The sequence below is a fragment of the Canis lupus genome, chromosome X, assembly GCF_003254725.2.
Source record: "Canis lupus dingo isolate Sandy chromosome X, ASM325472v2, whole genome shotgun sequence".
NCBI lineage: Eukaryota > Metazoa > Chordata > Mammalia > Carnivora > Canidae > Canis > Canis lupus.
In genome coordinates, this window is record NC_064281.1 from 92,435,208 (window position 1) to 92,447,675 (window position 12,468).

Genomic DNA, 12,468 nt, shown 5'->3' on the forward strand with positions numbered 1-12,468 from the left:
GGGCTTGTTAGCTCTGCCGCACGCACAGGGTCTACTTCTGTGAAGGAAAGGGGCTGCAGAAGTGGACTCGGGGAGGCCACCCAGGCAGCCCAGCAAAGCGGGCCCAGAAGAGCAGGGGCTGGGCTGCGGTGAAGCAGGTGTGGCCAGGGCTGGGGAGGCCCAGGCCCCTCTGCTCTGTCAAGCGGGCCAAGCAAGTTCAGAGGAGAAGACAGACACCCTTAAGTGTGGGTGGGTTGATTTTCCCCTCCATGGGCTTGCATAATGCTCTCTCAGCGGGGTTCTGAAGGGCAAAGGAGCCAAAGTTTAATTACCATCCATCATGTCCTAGAGATACAAAAAAGAAAAGCAAAAGGAAAAATGCTTTTTCCATTGTGGTGACAAGTTTGAAGACTGACCCTCTTAACAGCTTCCATATATACCCTACAGCATGGGGCCTATAGGCATGTTGTATATTATATCCTCAGTACTTAGTTATTTTTAAGTGCAAATTTGTGCCTTTTGACCACCTTCATTCAATTCCCCATCCCTACCCCTGTCTGGTAACCATAAATATTATCACTTTTTCTATGAGGTTGATTTTTTTTCAATATTCCACATATAATTGAGACTGTAACTTGTGTGAAGAAAATATTAATGTAGGGGCGCCTGGGTGGCTCATTCAGTTAAGCATCTGCCTTGGTTTAGGTCATGAATCCAGAGTCCTAGGATGGAGCCACACATCTAGCTCCTGGCTCAGTAGCCATTAGGCTTCCTGCTCTTAGGGAGCCTGTTTTTCCCTCTCCCTCTGCTGCTCCCTCTGCTTGCGCTCTCTCTCTCAAATAAATAAGTAAAACTTTTAAAAAAGAGAAAATGTTAATGGAGCCCTCTCTCTAGTTTGCAAACACAGTAATGTGGAGGCCAAGAAAAATTCAGGCCATTCCACCTCAAGTTTAGCATTAGCACAAGTACAGCCATCTTAGGCCCCTGGGAATAAGAGCTGAACTTTATAGGAAAAACTGCAGAATGTCCTAGGTAGGAAATCCCGTATGGGAAAGACAACAAAGCTCAGAATGCCCTCTGCAGAGAATCCCATATCAGATCTTAAGAAACTCCCCGACCCTTTCCCCATATTGGAAAGAAAAAAAAAATTCCTCCACCTCTTCTGAAAATCCCCTAGACCAGCCCATAAAAAACCCAGCTGTAACCCACTTAGGGGTCCAAGCCCCTGCTCTGCTGTGTGGAGTATACTTGAACCCAAGCTCGAGCTTGTAAATAAACCCTCGTGTACTTGCATGGGTGTCGGCTCTTTGGTGGTTTCCCGGATTCGCAATCTTGGGCACAACATTTGGGGGCTCGTCCGGGATCCGAGAGACCTCCAGAACCCTATCTGGGTGCACTCAACTTTTTCCACCTTTTGCGCGCATATTCTCTGAGAGCTCCAAGCTGTATTTTTACCTCTAGGAATTCCAATCTGGATTGGATCGACATTGGCTTAGGCGGACGCGCTGGTGGGCCGTCCACCGGGGGTCTTGAGGAGACATCCCTTGCCCCGCCTGGAGGACGGGGTCCTTATCTGTAAGCGGGACGGGGTCCTCATCTGTAAGGAGGGCCGGCTGCCAGCCCTTCGGGTTACTTTGTTTTGTCTCTGCGGCCGCACTGGAACATTTGTCTGTTACTGTGTTCTTGTTAACTGTTTTGTGCACTGGTCTGTGTTCCTGTGTTCACTGTTAACTGTTTGTGCGTTTGACTGTGTTATTTGTTTTTTTTTAAGATTTTATTTATTTATTCATGAGGGGCACACACACAGAGAGAGAGGCACACACACACACACAGAGAGAGAGAGAGAGAGAGAGAAGCAGAGACACAGAGGGAGAAGCAGGCTCCGTGCAGGGAGTCCGACGTGGGACTCGATCCCCGGTCTCCAGGATCACACCCTGGGCTGAAGGTGGCACTAAACCGCTGAGCCACCAGGGCTGCCCAACTGTGTTATTTGTTAACTGTCATAACTGTCTGTGCCTTGGTGTGGACGGGGGACATAATGGGGCAGACACAAACTACACCCCTGTCCCTTATGCTCTGCCACTTCTCGGACATTAAGAAAAGGGCTCATAATCTGAGCACAGACATACAGAAAGGGAAATTTCAGACTTACTGCATATCAGAATGGCCGACCTTTGACGTGGGATGGCCCCGAGAAGGAACTTTCCACCTACCTATTATCTTACAGGTTAAGGCCGTGATCTTCAGGGATGAACCAGACGGCCACCCTGACTAGGTGCCCTACATCCTGGTCTGGCAGGACATGATCGAGAGTCCTCCTCCTTGGCTAAAACTATTTTTAGCCCCCCCCCCCCAAACAGGACCTACCAAGATTCTAGCCCTGTGGAAAGCCGAGAAGGAGACCAACTCTAAGAGGAAAGTGCCCCCTTTATCCGGTCTTGCAGGATTCCTCTCCGGAGGACCTGATTTTCCCACCACCGCATCCGACACCCCCTTGCCCTTCCGCCCCTCCATTGGAGGCACCGTGGGCTGCAGAAGGGGCCCCCCTCCCAGATGAGGGAGTCCCTGTGCGCAGGCCAGCGGCGGTGACACGCCGAGGGACCCACTGGGCGGCCCCACCCCCTAACGCGGGGCTGTGGACTCCACCGCCCCTCCCCTCCAGGCCATGGGACCCCCCGACGAGACTGGTGGACAGCTAATGTTGTACTGGCCATTCTCCACCAGTGATTTATATAATTGGAAAACCCAAAATGCAAAGTTCTCTGATAATCCGAGAGATCTAATCGGGCTTTTAGATACTGTTCTCTTTACCCACCAGCCTACTTGGGATGACTGCCGACAGCTCTTGCAGGTTCTCTTCACCACCGAAGAGAGAGAACGAATGCACGTGGAAGCCCAGAAGTCTGTCCTGGGAGAGGACAGACAGCCGACTCAAAACCCAGACCTCATAAACGCTGCCTTCCCTTTATCCCTCCCCACCTGGGACCACAACTCGGCTGAAGGTAAGGAGAGACTCTGGGTCCACTGCCAGACTCTAGGGGCAGGTGTCCAGGCTGCCGCGCGCAAGCCTGCCGAGCTGGCCAAGGTCTATGATGTGAGACAGGGTAAGGATGAGAGTCCAGCAGCCTTCTTAGGGAGAGTCATAGAGGCTTTTAGGCAGTACACCCCTATGAACCCAGAAGCCCCGGAAACAAAGGCCGCAATTATCATGGCCTTTGTTAACCAGGCCGCTCCGACATTAAAAAGAAATTGGGGGGATCCCTGGGTGGCACAGCGGTTTGGCGCCTGCCTTTGGCCCAGGGCGCGATCCTGGAGACCCGGGATCGAATCCCACATCAGGCTCCCGGTGCATGGAGCCTGCTTCTCCTTCTGCCTGTGTCTCTGCCTCTCTCTCTCTCTGTGACTATCATAAATAAATAAAAATTAAAAAAAAAAAAAGAATCTTTAAAAAAAAAAAAAAGAAATTGGAAAGAGTAGAGAGACTGGGAGAGAAGAGCTTGCAGGACTTAGTAATAGTAGCAGAAAGAGTCTATAATAATGAGAAAGTCTGGAAGAGCAACAAACCAAACTAAGTGACCGGCAGACTCAAAACCTGGCCAAGATCCTGCTGGCCACAACCATGGATGACCCACGAGAAAGATGGAGGCACCTCAAGAAACTGGCTTCAGGGACAGGTAAGGAGGATGGCCCTGGTCCCCGCCGGGAGCGCCCTAAACTGAACAAAAACCAATGTGCTTTTTGCAAGGAAGAGGGCCACTGGGCGAGAGACTGCCCTAACAAAAGATCTAAGGCCCCTGCCAAGACCTTGGAGATAGAGGACCTGGATGACTAGGGGAGTCGAAGTTCGACACCCCTCCCCAAGCCCAGGGTAATCTTAGAGTGGAGGGGCAACCTGTTGAATTCCTAGTGGATACTGGGGCACAACACTTGGTTTTATTACAACCCCAAGGGAAATTGGCAAGCAAGACTTCATGGGTGCAAGGGGCCACGGGCAGCAAACAATACTCATGGACTACTTGAAAAACTGTGGATCTCGGCATGGGCCAGGAATCCCATTCCTTCATAGTCATCCCTGAGTGTCCCTACCCGTTGTTAGGCCGGGACTTGCTCACCAAGATGGGGGCACAAATTCGCTTCCACCCTGAAGGGGCTAAAATCCTAAATAAGGAGGGGCACTCGATTGAAGTGCTTGTCCTGAGTTTAGAAGACGAATATCGTCTCCACCAAATACCCTCAGCCCTGATGACTGACATTGACCGTTGGTTGCAGGAATTTCCCCAAGCGTGGGCAGAAACTGGGATAATTGGGCTGGCCCGGCACCGCCCGGTCATATATATAGAACTAAAGCCCGGGGCAGACCCTGTCAGGGTCCGCCAATACCCCATGCCTCTAGTAGCATGAAAGGGAATCACACCCCACATACGGCGATACTGGACTCGGGCATATTAAGGCCCTGCCAATCGGCCTGGAACACTCCCTTGCTGCCGGTTCGGAAACCGCACTCTGCGATTACAGGCCAGTCCAGGACTTGAGGGAAGTCAACCGGCGAGTAGAGGATATGCCCCTACGGTCCCAAACCCATACACCCTCCTCTCCACCCTGCCTCCAGACAAAACTTGGTATACAGTGTTAGATTTAAAAGATGCCTTTTTCAGCCTGCCTCTGGCACCCAGGAGCCAAGACCTCTTTGCCTTTGAATGGACGACTCTGAGAAAGGCATCAATGGCCAGCTCACCTGGACTCGACTGCCACAAGGATTCAAAAATTCACCGACCATCTTCGATGAGGCCTTACACGAAGACTTGGGTGGGTTCCGTTCCGAGCACCCTCATTTGACCTTATTGCAATATGTAGATGATATCCTGTTGGCGGCGGAGGACCAGGACACTTGCCTGCGAGGCACCAGGGACTTGCTCTGGACAATAGCAACTCTAGGATACCGAGCCTCAGCTAAAAAAGCCCAGATCTGGGATCCCTGGATGGCGCAGCGGTTTGGCGCCTGCCTTTGGCCCAGGGCACGATCCTGGAGACCCGGGATCGAGTCCCACGTCGGGCTCCGGTGCATGGAGCCTGCTTCTCCCTCTGCCTGTGTCACTGCCTCTCTCTCTCTCTCTCTCTCTGTGTGTGTGACTATCATAAATAAAAATAAATAAATAAATAAATAAATAAATAAATAAGCCCAGATCTGCAGAACAGAGGTGAGCTACCTAGGGTACAAATTAAAGGATGGACAAAGATGGTTGACAGACGCGTGGAAGGAGACCGTCCTGAGGATCCCACAGCCTCAAACCTTTCGCCAGGTACGTGAATTCCTGGGTTCAGCAGGGTTCTGTCGATTATGGATTCCGAGTTTTGCCGAGATGGCCAGACTCCTCTATGAGGCCACCAGGCACCAGCAAAATTTTGTATGGACAGAGGCCATGAACAAAGCCTTTAATGACCTTAAACAGACCCTGCTGTCTGCACCGGCTCTTGGGTTGCCTGACCTAACCAAGCCCTTCTACCTATATGTGGACAAGAAAGACAGGGTGGCGAAAGGGGTCCTTGTCCAGTACTTAGGTCCCTGGAAGAGACCCATAGCTTATCTCTCCAAAAAGCTGGACACAGTGGCTGCAGGATGGCCCCCATACTTAAAAATTATTGCTGCGGTGGCCACTATGGTCAAGGACATAGACAAGCTGGCCATGGGGCAAGAACTGCATATGCTATTGAAGGGGTACTCAAACAGCCCCCAGACCATTGGATTGGCAATGCCCGTCTGACCCATTATCAGAGCCTACTGCTAAACCCCACCAGAATTTTATTCAAACCACCGACAACCCTGAATCCGGCAACACTACTCCCCAACCCAGACTGGGACCCCCCCCTCTGCATGACTGTCAAGAAATTTTGGCACAGGTGCACGGAATCAGAGCTGATCTCCAGGACCAGCCACTGCCAAAAGCGGACGCCACCTGGTACACGGACGGCAGCAGTTTTGTCCGAGAAGGGGTCAGGTAGGCGGGGGCAGCCGTAACCACGGAGCCGGAGGCCGTCGGGGCAGGGCCACTGGCAGCCGGAGCGTCGGCTCAACGGGCAGAGCGAGGCCCGGGCCAAGGCGCTGACCACGGGGGAAGGTGCACGGATCAACACCTACGCCGACGCAGGTCCGCCTCCGCCTCCGCCACCGCTCACCCCCCGGAGCCCTGACGGAGAGAGGGCTCCTGGCAGCGGAGGGAAAGACTGTGAAGCGCCCAACAGCTCCTCCAACTCCCGAGGGCCCCCCGGCTGCCCGCGGCCCCGGCCGTCATCCGCTGTCTGGACCCGCCAGGAGCCGGGGCGCCGGGAGCCGACTCAGAAGCTCAGGAGGCGGCCCTTACGGCGACCCAGGTTTTAACAACCACGCGGCCTGATCCTCATCCGGGGGCTCCCACCCGGCCGACACCCCCAACTGTCCTGACACTGGCTTACGCCGGATCAAACGCTTGCCTCTGACCCAGTGCTCGCGTGGCTGGGGGAGGGCCGCAGACTCCGGCATCATCCTGCCAGAGGAACCGGGACGGCGGGGCCTGTCCAAAATGCGTCGGAGCGCTCCCGTGGGGACAAGGGAGATGGGAGGCCTCGTACGACATGCAAAGATCACTATTAAAGACTCTCGAGCAAGGATGGAGCGGATTGTGGCAGGCGGCCACGCATGCCGGTTAACTAACGCCACCGCCCATGGATCTAACCGGGCACCGGCTCCGGGGGGACCGCCCAGGAGCCTACTGGGAAGTGCACGTCACTGAGGTGAAACCTGGAAAATACGGCACAAGTATTTACTAGTGTCTGTAGATACCTTGTCAGGATGGACGGAGGCATTTCCCACCAAACATGAAGCAGCACAGACCGTGACCAAGAAACTGCTGGAAGACCTCTTACCGAGGTATGGTTTTCCTGTTAAGATTGGATCAGACAATGGACCAGGATTCGTCTCTAAGGGTAACACGGGGAGTGGCACTAGTACTTGGGGCAGATTGGAAATTACATTGTGCATGTAGGCCCCAGAGCTCAGGACAGGTAGACAGGATGAACAGAACATTAAAGGAGACCTTGGGGATCCCTGGGTGGCGCAGCGGTTTGGTGCCTGCCTTTGGCCCAGGGCGAGATCCTGGAGACCCGGGATCGAATCCCACATCGGGCTCCCGGTGCATGGAGCCTGCTTCTCCCTCTGCCTGTGTCTCTGCCTCTCTCTCTCTCTCTCTCTCTCTCTCTCTCTGTATCTGTCATAAATAAATAAAATATAAAAAAAATAAATAAATAAAGGAGACCTTAACTAAATTAGCCCTGGAGCCTAGTGGGGACTGGGTGACTCTCCTCCCCTTCGCCCTATATAGGGTGAGGACCTCCCCATATAAGATGGGACTGACCCCCTACGAGATCAGGTTCGGTCTTCCTCCACCTATTATCCCCAATTTAAAACCTGAGGTGCTTGCTGAGTTTGATGATCACCAACTCCTTTTCTCCCTCCAAATGTTACAACGAACCCATGAACAGGTGTGGCCTAAGCTGAGGGCTCTCTATGAGACTAGGCCACCCCTGGACCCCCATCGATATCGGCTGGGTGACTGGGTGTATGTCCAGAGATACCAACACCAGACACTTCAACCTCACTGGAAGGGACCCTACCTCGTGATCCTGACCACTCTCACTGCTCTCAAGGTCGACAGGATTACTCCCTGGGTCCACTACACCCACCTCCAGCCAGCTGACCCACACGCCGTTCTCAGGCCAGAATGGAAAGGCCAACCAGACAAGGACAATCCCCTGAAGCTAAGACTGCGTCATTCTCACTTACCCCACTAATGTTGCTTATGCTCTGTCCTCTTTATGCCAGAACCAACCCCCATCAACCACTTAACCTAACCTGGCTGGTAGTAGACGGTTCTGGGGAAATTATACATTCCCTCTCAAAAATCGCCCCACTGCAAGCCTGGTTCCCTGACCTTACTTTTAACTTGCCTGTACCCACAGACCGTGTCTATGAAAACCAGGGATCTGGACCTAGATATGGAGGTTGGTCACTCCAACACTTCTATGTTTGCCCAGGATATCTAAAAGGAAAACAGGCAAGACTATGTGGGGGTCCCTCTCATTTTTACTGTGCCAGTTGGAGCTGTGTCTCCACGGGCGAAATTTGGTGGACAGCCCCCTACAAAGGAGATCTAATCACGCTTAAACATAACTCTGCATGGGGTGAGCACCTTAAAGAGCTTAGAAGTAGACCAGTCTCGCACAGGTGAAAGTGCTCCCCTGCAGCCTCCAGGCTGCCTCGTCGAAGGACCAATTTGGGCCCTCAACTGGCCGGACTGGTAACCCTAAAATTCATGGAGGCCAGCAAACTAGATACAAGATGGCAGGTGGACTTACCTGGGGCCTACGCTTCTATTCTTCCCTTGCATTGAATCCCAGTATCCCGCTTACTGTTAAACTCCAGACCGGAGCTTACCAAACTGCCTTAAGCCCAAACCCAGAGCTAGCACCTACTCCACCTAAACCTCAGACAACTCCAGTCTCACCACAGCCTTCCCCTGTACCTACTATGCTGTCTGCATCCAATAACATCCCTGATGCAGGTACAATCACTCCCGACCCAGCCTCCTTCCCACAAGAATCCTCCCTTCCTCAGCCCCTCTCAGCACCCACTTTTGGACCTAATGTACCAAGCTTACAGTGCAACCAAACCCAATCTTACTCAATCTTGCTGGCTCTGTTATGACATCCAGCCTCCCTTTTATGAAGGAATTGCAATGTTAGGTCAGTACAGAACAACCTCCAACCCTAATGCCTGTAGGTGGCATCAAAAGACTCAAGGACTCACCTTACAATCAATGTCAGGTCAGGGACTCTGTATAGGCACCCCCTCACCTCAATACCAACCCCTATGTAATGATACAAGATCTATATCTAGCCTAGACTACTACCTACCTCCTCAAGACGGTTGGTGGGCATGTTCTACAGGCCTAACCCCCTGTTTTCATGGTCAGATTCTAAATCAGACAAAGGGTTTCTGTGTGCTGGTTCAACTACTTCCTAAAATTATCTACCACTCAGATGAGCAGGTACTTCAGTGGTTCAATGCAGGTACCCACAGACAGGATAAAAGAGAGCCCATCTCGGCTATCACCATTGCCACGCTGTTGGGAATTGGGTTAGCAGCTGCAGGGACAGGTATTGCTTCACTAGCCGTGCAGAACTTCCACTATAATGGTCTCAGAGCAGCAATTGATCTAGACCTAGAACGAATAGAAACCTCTATTTCCCATCACCAAGACTCCCTAACATCTTTGTCTGAGGTTGTCCTTCAAAACAGAAGGGGATTGGACTTAGTCTTCTTACATCAAGGGGGGTTATGTGCTGCCCTAAACAAGGAGTGTTGCTTCTTTACTGACCACTCAGAAATAGTCCGAGAACCTATGGCAAAAGTCAGAAAAGGTTTGGCTAGACGTAGACGGGAGCGAGAACAGCAACAAAGTTGGTTTGAATCATGGTTTAATCATTCCCACTGGCTCACTCTGAGACCAACCTGGACCCATGATTGAGTCCTTCCTTAGGTTCCTCTGTGAGAGGGAAATGTGGAGGCCGAGAAAAATTCAGGCCATTCTACCTCAAGTTTAGCATTAGCACAAGTACAGCCATCTTAGGCCCCTGGGAATAAGAGCTGAACTTTACAAGAAAAACTGCAGAATGTCCTAGGTAGGAAATCCCATATCGGAAAGACGATAAAGCTCAGAATGCCCTCGGCAGAGAATCCCATATCAGATCTTAAGAAACTCCCCCACCCTTTCCCCCATATTGGAATGGAAAAATTCCTCCACCCCTTCTGAAAATCCCCTAGACCAGCCCATAAAAAACCCAGCTGTAACCCACTTCAGGGTTCAAGCCCCTGCTCTGCTGTGTGAAGTATACTTGGACCCAAGCTTGAGCTTGTGAATAAACCCTCATGTACTTGCATCAGTGTCGGCTCCTTGGTGGTTTCTCGGATTTGCAATATTAGGCACAACAGGTAAGAACTGTTTTATGAAACCGGTATTGGAAATACGGAACTAGTGTAGGCCTGTACCTCAGTGGGCCTGCTTTGTGCTTTAGTTATTTATGCACATTTGACCCCCAGAAACTTGGGTCCCCCCAAAATGAGCTCCAAGACACTGGCTTTTTTAGCCAACATGCTCATGCAGCAGAAGGACCAAATAGGAAGACAGGAGAGGGGAAAAGAGGCGACAGACAGGGAGAGGCTTCAGCTTAGATACTCCATTGAGTCAGCCTAGGTCAGCATGAGGCCTCCTTTCAGTTGGGCAGCCCTCCACACCCAAACATCCATATCACCAAGGCCAATATGAACCAGGGTAAAACCTCCTCTGGGGGTAATTCCTGCCTCCCACACTAAGTGTGAGGGGCCCTTTTTGTTTTTTGCACTATGGCTGCCAATTGTTTCATTTTAGCCCATTAAGCGGAGCTTCCTCCCCAGCAGAACATTGCAGGTAGCCAGGCAGCCTCCTTTTCCTTGGCTCCAGGGTTAGGTCCTTAGGGAAAGACAGCCTGGGCCTGGGCCTGGGTCTGTGTGTGTGTGTGTGTGTGTGTGTGTGTGTTGGGAGGGAATACGGAGCCCCCCCTTGGCACTCCCATTTGAACTTTTCTGTCTTTATCACTGTGTGGGTGGTTACCAGCAAAGCCAAGGGTAAGTTGTCCTCCTCACTGCCTTCCCCTAGAGCACACCAGTCCTCCTCCTCAGGTAATCCTCTGTGATTCATCTCCCCCAGCAGTTGAAGCTTCTACTTCTTCCCAGGCAGTGTCCTCACCAGGTGTCTGCCTGGCCAGAAGCAGCCAGAGTCAAAGCCCAATGAGTCTGGTGGTTTGAAGCATCTGTTCAGTAGGATGGCAACGTCCTTACCGGGAGAGACAGGAATATCAGCTTCTCTGCTGTAGTCACCTCAAGTAACACCAGCCAACTCAGCCCAAGGGTTGAGGGTCTCCATCTCTCTCTGGGGAGAGGCTAGGATGATGTCTTCAATAGCAGATCCAGGGATGCCTGGGTGGCCCAGCGGCTCAGGGCATGATCCCGGGATCTGGGAATCGAGTCCCACATCAGGCTCCCTATGAGGAGCCTGCTTCTCCCTCTACTTATGTCTGTGTGTGTGTGTGTGTGTGTGATGAATAAATAAATACATCTTTAAAAAAATAGCAGATCCAAGTGTAGCAGTGGCAGATGCAGGCTGGCTATTTACTAAGGTGATTGCTCCAAGGGCTTAGGATTCTGGCGTCAGCCGCCATCTCTGCCCTGCAGGCTCCTTTACTTGCCACCGAGGTCCCCAGGGAAAAGGAGGTCCTCTTGACTCAGAGTACCGTAGTGGAGGAAGGAAAACTTTCCTTTTAGTCTTCTAGGTTTGGATGTGTAGGGGAACAAATTCTACCCGTCCCCCCAATGTGTTTCATTGGTTGTGAATGATTTTAGGTAGTTATTTTTAATAACCAGAAGACTTTTTAAAAAAAGATTTTATTTATTTATTTATGAGAGACACAGAGAGAGAGGCAGAGACACAGGCAGAAGGAGAAGCAGGCTCCCTGGGGGAGCCCAATGTGGGACTAGATCCCAGGTCTCCAGGATCATGTCCTGGGATGAAGGTGGTGCCAAACCGCTGAGCCACCCAGGCTGCCCAATAAGTTTTTCTTTTTTGCCTTCCTGCTAACTGCCTAAAAGAATTTTATTTTACTTTATTTTATTTTATTATTTTATTTTATTGCCTAAAAGAATTTATTTATTTATTTATTTATTTATTTATTTTTGCCTAAAAGAATTTAGATGGAGCATCTGTTCCAGGAAGGGAGCCATTACCATACATTAATATAATATAATATAATATAATATAATATAATAATATAATATAACATATAATATGGTATCTAACACAGAATACAAGCTTAAACATTGATGTTTTTAGAACAGGAACGACCACAATCATAAAACAACCACAGGCACAACCAAAAACCATTTTTAAATGTTTATTAAGGGATCCTTGGGTGGCGCAGCGGTTTAGCGCCTGTCTTTGGCCCCGGGCGTGATCCTGGAGACCCAGGATCAAATCCCACATCCGGCTCCCGGTGCATGGAGCCTGCTTCTCCCTCTGCCTGTGTCTTTGCCTCTCTCTCTCTCTGTGACTATCATAAATAAATGAAAATTAAAAAAAATAAATAAATGTTTATTAAAAGGAGATTGTGGTTAATTCAAATAAAATGTTTCATGTCCAGCCTTAAATAGATTTACACATAGATTATGTGTAAAAGTGAAACTCTTCCATATGTATACATCAACATCACAGGTGACATCGGTATCTGTGAGAAAACAAAATCGTGTAGCATGATCTTTTATGCAGTCTAACTTTTGACCTGATAATGACCTTAAAAACATCTACACTGTGTGATTTGCACTGAAAAATGGTTTGTGGGGCGGCTGGATGGCTCAGTCAGTTAAGC

The 12,468-nt window shown here is 50.6% G+C and overlaps 1 protein-coding gene and 1 pseudogene across 1 annotated transcript in view; both read left to right on the forward strand.

Annotated features, from left to right (window-relative positions):
* Positions 1 to 2,644: 2,644 nt before the first annotated feature.
* On the forward strand, positions 2,645 to 7,803 carry LOC112649097 (uncharacterized; annotated as a pseudogene).
* A 547-nt stretch (positions 7,804 to 8,350) lies between these two features.
* LOC125754725 (translation initiation factor IF-2-like) overlaps positions 8,351 to 12,468 on the forward strand; it is a 38,293-nt gene continuing 34,175 nt past the window's right edge. Inside the window, exons 1-2 of the mRNA XM_049107838.1 lie at positions 8,351 to 8,573; positions 9,052 to 9,168. Coding sequence (XP_048963795.1) covers positions 8,351 to 8,573; positions 9,052 to 9,168 — 340 coding nt within the window. The remainder of the gene's footprint in view (positions 8,574 to 9,051; positions 9,169 to 12,468) is intronic.